General features: G+C 40.4%; 1 protein-coding gene across 4 annotated transcripts in view; it reads right to left on the bottom strand.

Annotated features, from left to right (window-relative positions):
- Positions 1-348: 348 nt before the first annotated feature.
- The window catches only part of LOC122793514 (mitochondria localized glutamic acid rich protein), a 530,827-nt gene continuing 523,440 nt past the window's right edge, over positions 349-7,735 (bottom strand). For all 4 annotated transcript variants that reach the window (XM_044061639.1, XM_044061637.1, XM_044061640.1 and 1 more), the window contains one exon: positions 349-683. In XM_044061639.1, coding sequence (XP_043917574.1) covers positions 658-683 — 26 coding nt within the window. In that variant the 3' untranslated portion in view covers positions 349-657. The remainder of the gene's footprint in view (positions 684-7,735) is intronic.

The raw sequence follows: 7,735 nt of genomic DNA, 5'->3' as shown, positions 1-7,735 counted from the left end.
AAGAGTGTGTGTGTGTGTGTGTGTGTGTGTGTGTGTGTGTGTGTGTGTGTGTGTGTGTGTAGAATTACAAATCATAAGCTGTGAAATCTGCATTTATCTAATGTCATTTCAGCAATGCTGTGCAAAAAAGTTAGCTTTTAAATGGGAAAAGCTAGCCTTCGGTGCATGACCTGTCCACTGAACTTTACAATTAAGTGAGGGTGGATCCTCAACATGTGTGTGTGTGTTCTGCTGATTGTCTCACACAGCGACAGCACAAACAGCACTCCAAGACAATACACGACTACTTAATTCTGGTTAATCATGACACTGACGGTAATGATAAAAAAAAATTAAGGCATTTGTTAGACGAAGGCATTTGTTTTACTATGACACTTCATACAGCAGTTATTTCTTTGTATGCACACCACATTCATCTGACTGATGACCAAATGAAGAAATAGTTCTTAACTTATATAACATTTCCGGGGTAAACTTTGTGTAGGCATTTTCCCTGAGTAACAGAACATAATACACATGACTGTTAAATGAATAAGGCACTTGGTTCCTCGTTTTTTCAATGTAGTTCTGGTGTGGTACTTTGATTTACTTCATCAGTTGAGAAAGAAATGGTAAATTCTATAAAAAGTTTCTACTTTCTACTTCTGCACAAACTGTTCAAGAAGCGGTACTACTAGTGGTCTCTGAAAAAAAGAAAGAAAAAATAGATCTAACATCAGTCACTGACAAAACAAAAGATATGCAAAATGATCTGCAAATATTAAATTAGCAGAGATGCACTGAACAGGAACAGCTAACTTTCAGATACTTGGCAGGAAATACGAACACAAATGAATCATTAAAATCATACTGCAGTGGACAAGCAAAGTAGGAACAGCTCAACATACACCACCTGGTTGAGCAACATCAGCATTAACAACATATTTCTTAGGAAAATAAAAGTAGTTTAGACTCTGGTGCACACAATGACAACAGATTAAACTTCAAAACTTTGATTCTCATCTTTAAACCCCCAATCCCCCTTTTCATAGCTACGTGGACTGATCTACCCCATGTTCCCCTCTGGTACATGCAGGACACACTAGAATGGTGCAATATGAAATTTTAGTAGTCCAGAGTCATGAGACATTCTTCTATTCATAATTTTATAAATATTGCTTATTGGGGCTTTTCTGTTTTTAGCAGATGGAATGTCATCACTTTTATTTCTGAAACTCTACCTGGGAGCAAGCCTGACGTATAGTAACATATAGAGGTCTTGCAGAGCATACTTTTTCATCTGACGGAATGATCACTAAAACAACAACATGCATACCATCTATGAAAACATGGAGAGCTGTGTAGCAGCAAGCAGCCTGGTGGTGAAGGATCACTAGTGTGGTCATCACACCACATACTTAATGTTTATTCAAGAACAGAACCAACATGAGGGAATGACAAAGGCGAACGAGCAGGGGAAGGAAAATAGCACCAGTTTATTGACATTCCATATTTTTCACTTCCTAGCAAATAAATAGACGTGCTTCTCAATTCAGAATTTAAAAAAAAAAGAAAGAAAAGAAAAAAAAAAAACAATCAAAGCATTATATTTACTTATTTATACCCTATTAACCAGATTAATCACACCAGTCCAGAGGCCTCTTTTCTGGGGGATCGTAGCTGGTATTCAGACTGACTTAGGGGAAATGTGGCCAAGACACTGAAGAACCTCCCCCCTAAAATTATTAATTTAATTATATTACAGCATCTCCATAAAAAGGAGCTTGTTAACACAAACTGTGATTAAAATAATATGCATTAAAATGCCATCAACGCTATTAATGAAAGTAGCTCAACAACGCTTCATTAAAGCATACATTAGTGGGAAAAATGTACATTCATTCCAGAGTTAAAGGTGCGAAAGCATCCATTTACTTAAATATTCTGCATTAGTTACTACAGTTTGGTAACTTCTTGGGGGAATAGAGCATTTCTGCTTCTGAACTAATGCCTAATAGTCCTCTGTTTGATATAATGTTTACTGGGTCAGAAAACTAAAAAGTGAACAGTCTGCATTAGAACTATTCTAGGTAAATGCAACAAATTCCAACAGTTTGAATGACACTTTGTGCAAGTTCAGAAGCATGAAATGGCATTTGAAAATGAAGTTCAGCAAGTGATTCCATGAGGTAACATAGTATTTTTAAGTGATTTGTGGGAAGCTAACAGTGAGGACCATACACCTTGAGGTGATGTACAGAAGCAAACACTTAGAACTGAAAAGCCCCAGCAGGGACAGAATACCCTCAGGGACAAAATAGAGCACGTATATTCAAAAGGAAAAAAGGGCCCCTTGGCCAGGAGGGCAACAAAAATACAGGGCAAAAGCCTGAACAGAGGGGAAGGGGGGAGGGACCAAATAATGCAACAGTGAAGAAAAGGACATCTATTGTTATTGTAAGACTTTACACAACTGTACTATGTCCTTCCATATCACTTTTGCAGTATTCTTTACATAAGGGAGAGTACAGGAGCCAAGAAGGCGGCACAAAAGAACAAACTGCAAGCCTGTTCAGGATAGCCCTGACCAAACCTACCCTGGCCCTGAAATACCATCCAACTTGTAATGTTTAGTGAAAGTATGAACAGAGGACCAAGTATCAGCCTCAAGGATGGAGTTGGTATCCCAACTGCTGAAAAAGGCACCAAAGAAGGCAACTACCCTAGTAGTATGTGCCTTAACAGACAAAGAAAGACATTTTCCATGAAAAGAATAACAAAGGGAAACGGCCTTCGAAATCCAGAAGGAGAAGGTTTGCTTAGAAATGTACAGTTGTGTACACTTACCATAAATGTAGATGTTCTGAGTGTATTCACTGTTGCAGTCATTACATTTGGGTTATCCTGCTGGCAGGTTGCCCTCAGTCGGCCTGAATTCCAAAGTCTTGGGTCCTGCGTCAGTTGCTGTCGCCTCTTCCCTGACGTCAGGTCGTCAGGGGTATAAAAGATGCAGCAGACACCATTTTATTTAGTTTTTCTTGCCCCAAATGTCAGGTGCCCCCAAAAAGGTAGGCTAAAAATATGTAAATAAAACATACATGCACCAAAATAAGCTTTACCTTCATCTATACGCAAATACACCACCTAGGTTGCATAGATTAGAGAAGTAAAGATAAGTTGCAGCAAAAATAAGGGACATGGCAGGTGGGTAACCTGGACTGCAACAGTGAATACACTCTCACATCTACATTTATGGGAAGTGTACACAACTGTACTATGTTCTTCGTGTTTCACTGTTGCAGTCATTACATTTGGGTTGAGTCCCAAAGCTATGGTTGGGAGGCTGGAGCTAAACAGCATTAGGAGCGGCTATGTGGTCCTGCAGAACTGCAGTGGCAAAGCCTGCCCTGGATTTAGATTAAAGAGGCAGATTGTAATGTTTTGTAAAGGTATGCACTGAACTCCAAGTAGCAGCCTCCAAAATGTCCTTGGTTGGTACTCCCCTGAGAAAGGCTGCAGAAGTGGCTGCAGCTCTGGCTGAATGTGGCCTAATGCCCTTAGGCACTGGTTTGCCATGCTGTGAGTAGCAGAAAAGAATGCAGTGACCTATCCACTTTGAAATAGTCTGCTTGGAGATGGCCTTTCCTTGTGATGCTGTGGCATATGCCACTAGTAAACTGCTCTGTCTTTCTGAAAACTTTAGTTTTGTCCAAATAGAATCTAAGTTGTCTGTGTACATCCAAAGAATGCAGAATTTTCTCCCCTTTGTTCTGTGGATTTGGATAAAAAGTTGGCAAATTAATTGTTTCGTTAAGGGCTAACACTGGATATCACCTTAGGCATAAATGTAGGGTTGGTTCTCAGAGAGACCCTGTCTGGATAGAAAATGATAAAGGGTTCCACAGCCATGACAGCCTGTGGCTCTGAAACTCGTCTTGCAGAAGTTATTGCTAGGAGCAGAGCTGTTTTCCAAGATAAGAACTTTATGTCTGCAGTAGCAGCTGGCTCAAAAGGTGGTAAGGTGAGTTTTTCCAAGACATAATTGAGGTCCCATGCAGGTATTGGCGTTCTCCTTGGAGGCCTTAAGTTTTTGGCTCCTCTGAGGTACTGCCTTAGTAAAGGATGAGAAAAGAGTGGTGGCTCTGTATTGTAATGAGCCGAAATGGCAGAGGCATGGATTTTAATTGATGAAAAAGATAGGCCTTTGTCCAGCATCTCAGTTAAATATTGCAAAATCTGAGGAATATTTGGGACAGCTGTATCAGTTCCTTGAGCTTGGTTCCAAGCACAAAATCTCTTCCATTTCCCAGCATAGGATTTTCTAGTAATAGGCCTTCTGGCTTCTAAAATGACATCCATCACAGCTTTACTGAGAGGTGTGGTTTGTATGGCTACATTATCCGCCATGCTGCCAGGTTTAGGGTCCTGAGTTGGCTGTGCAGAATCTGATTGTTTTGCTAGGACAGTAGATGAGGTATTTGAGGTAAGGTCCAGGCTGGGCATTGGGACAAGTTCCTTAAGATCGGATACCAGTACTGGCGTGGCCAGTCTGGGGCAATCAGAGTCATTTTTGGTTTCTCCTGCCTGACCTTCAGGAGTACCTTGGGGTGGAGAGGAAGTGGAGGAAAGGCATATACTGATAGGTTTGTCCAGTTGAAAGATAAGGCGTCCACTTTCCAAGCTTGTCTGTGGTAAGTCCTTGTGCAGAATCTTTTAGTTGATTGTTTTGAGGAGAGGCAAATAGATCTATGTCCGAGCGTCCCCATTTCATTGTTATCATGCTGAAGACTTGTGGATCCAGGTGCCACTCGTGGGGATCCATGAGGTTTCTGCTTAGTTCATCTGCCAGAGTATTTTCCTTTCCTGGCAGGAAGTGCATTTTGTCTGCCACTAATCCTTTCTTTGGACAAATACTGTGGTATGTTAGGTTTGTAGATGACGCTTTTATGTTATGTAAGGGCTCCGGCTCTGATCTAGACCAATTTTTGGATTATTTGCATTCAACAACTGATTTTTTAAGGTTTACACACCAGAGTTCAGCCACTGACATAAGTTTTCTTGATGTCAAAATCAGTAAATCTGATTTGAATCATCTCCGCAGTACTATATACCATAAACCAACTAGAAAGAACACATTGCTGCATAAATCTAGTATGCACCCTAGACACATTCCTAGGAATGTGTTGAGGGCAAGTTTTTAGGACACTCAGGCTACATAGTAATGACAATGATGCAGTAGCTGCATTGAATAACTTGAAAATTGAGTTTCTGGCTAGAGGATATTCTAGTGCAGACATTGATAATGCAATATCTGATGCCTGGAAGCTTAGAGATACTAGGTGCAAACCTTATTATAATCACAACACAGCGATCGCAGATGCAACACACAGTGCCACAGCTGATAATGACTTTAGAGTGGTTCTCCAGTTTTCTAGCAACATTAATCAATATGTGGATGTTGTTAAGAAATACTGGTACCTTTTACAAGAAGTTCCTGGCCTTGTAGACAAGGTTGGACTGATTCCACATTTCAGTTTTAAGAATAGCAAGTCACTTAAACAACACCTTTGCCATGGGGAAACACGCAAAAAGTTAACTCACTCTGTTCGCCGTGGAACTTTTCCATGTAGGAACTGTAGTGCTTGTCAGTTTGTTTATAACAAAAATAATTATGTGCATCCTACCAGGCATTTTTCGTTGCATTCTAATCAATATTCAGATTGTAGAACCACTGATGTTTATTTTTGTTTTTGTCAACAATGCCATGCTTATTATGTAGGCAAAACGAATAGAATGTTGAAAGATCGTATTTTAGAACATGTGAGAGACATTACCAACTGTAAAAAATCCAGTGCTCTGGCCTGTCACGTTATGTCTAATGATCGTTCACATTCTTTTAAATTTTTGGTTTTGCAACATATTTATACGAACCCTAGGGGTGGTGACATAGAAAATATTACAGAGGGGCATGAGCAAAAATGGATACTGAAGCTTAACGCTGAGAAGTTTCCTGGGTTGAATGCTGCCACTACTTTGGTTCCCTTTTTGAAGGCTCGACCACTCATGCACTGATTTTTAGATATTTTAGATGTTTTTAGTAGTTTCTTATATGTCTTACTGTCGTTGTTTTATCTTATATATGTATGTACATGTTTTTTTACACTGTATATAGTGTGGTTATATATGCTTAGTAACTTTGTGTGTAACATTATATGCATAGTGCATCTTTATTGTAGGATTCATTGTGGTAAGCTTCTCTTGAATTTGATTGTGTACAGCTTGCTAACCCTAATTAGTTAATTGAGTAATGGATATTTGACTATTTAAATAGAGTGTAAGCCTTTTACTGTTGTCTGATGAAGCAACTTTATGTTGTGAAAGCGCTCACCATTTTCCGTTTTCTGTTTTGTCTATTAATAAACGTTCTCAGTGTGCTAGCTCGGTGCATTTTCTTTCATTTTGTTTGGGCTCCTTTTTGCACCTTGCTTTTACCTACGACCGTTTTTGTTTTTTATACTGGCAGGAAGTGTGCCTGCAGATGAACTTGGTAAGTCAATGCTGTGTCCCATAAAGCCATGGCTAGTCTGCACAGGGGGTAAGAATGTGTGCCCCACTGCTTGTTTATGTACCACATGACCTTGGTGTTGTCTGTCTTTATCAGTAGTTGTCCTGGATGAAGTACGTCCTTGAAGGCTGTCAGGGCATTTTGAATAGCTAGCATCTCTTTTTGATTGATATGTAGATGCTTTTGGTTTGTGGATCAGGTGCCCTGAATGCCTCTTCCTGCCATGTGTGCCCCCAGGCATAATCTGATGCATCCGTCGTTAGGCTCTGCCTGGCTGGGGGTAGTGAGAATGGCTGTCCCTTGTTTTGGGGACAAACCTTGGCCCACCATCAAAATTCCTGTTGCAGGCAGGGAATTAGAGTAATCATTGTTTCCAGGCTGTGGCAATGTTGTGTCCAGACAATTTTTAGGTACCATTGAATTTTCCTCATATGCAGTCTTGCATATGGAATTAGTAAGATGCAAGATGCCATGAAGTCCAAAGCCTGCAGAAATTTTCTTGCAGATAACTGGGCCTTTGTTGCCATTTCCTTGAAATAGGTAGTCAGTTGCCTTTGTTTGTCTGGAGTGAGATAAGCCATCTGGGCAGTTGTATTTAAGCTTGCACCCAGGAATATTATCTCTTGAGGGGGGTACTAGTTTTGATTTCTTTTTGTTGACAGTGTACCCTAGGCCTGTTAAGAGTTTTATCACAAAAGTCAGATGCTGTAGTAGAATGTCCTTATTCTCTGCTTGTATGAGGCAGTCGTCCAAGTAAGGATATATTTGTATTCCTCTTTGTCTGCAGTAAGCAATTACTGGTGCTAGGCACTTTGTGAAGACGCTGGGCGCAGTAGATAAGCCAAAGGGCAGTGCAGAGAATTGGTAATGCTTTGAGCCAGCCTTGAAACTGAGGTATATTCTGCATGATTGTCTGATTGGGACATGCAGGTATGCCTCTTTTAGGTCTAAAGTCTCGAGCCAAGCCTTGCTGCCCAGCATGGGCAGAAGCTGCTGTAAGGTCAACATCTTGAATTTTGGTATATTCAGGAAAGTGTTTAGAATAGATAGGTCCAGTATTGGTCTCCATGCTTTGTCCTTTCTGGGTACCAAGAACAGTCTTGAGTAAAATCCTTGTCCCTGCTCTTGCTGTGGTACTTGTTGAATAGCCCTCATGTCCATGAGAGCTGCGACTTGTTTTTCAGCCTCTAC

The sequence above is a fragment of the Protopterus annectens genome, chromosome 2.part0 (genome assembly GCF_019279795.1).
Source record: "Protopterus annectens isolate FY-2018-M chromosome 2.part0, PAN1.0, whole genome shotgun sequence".
NCBI lineage: Eukaryota > Metazoa > Chordata > Ceratodontiformes > Protopteridae > Protopterus > Protopterus annectens.
The sequence above is the reverse complement of the archived record's forward strand: the minus strand, read 5'-3'. Positions and strand labels throughout refer to the sequence as shown.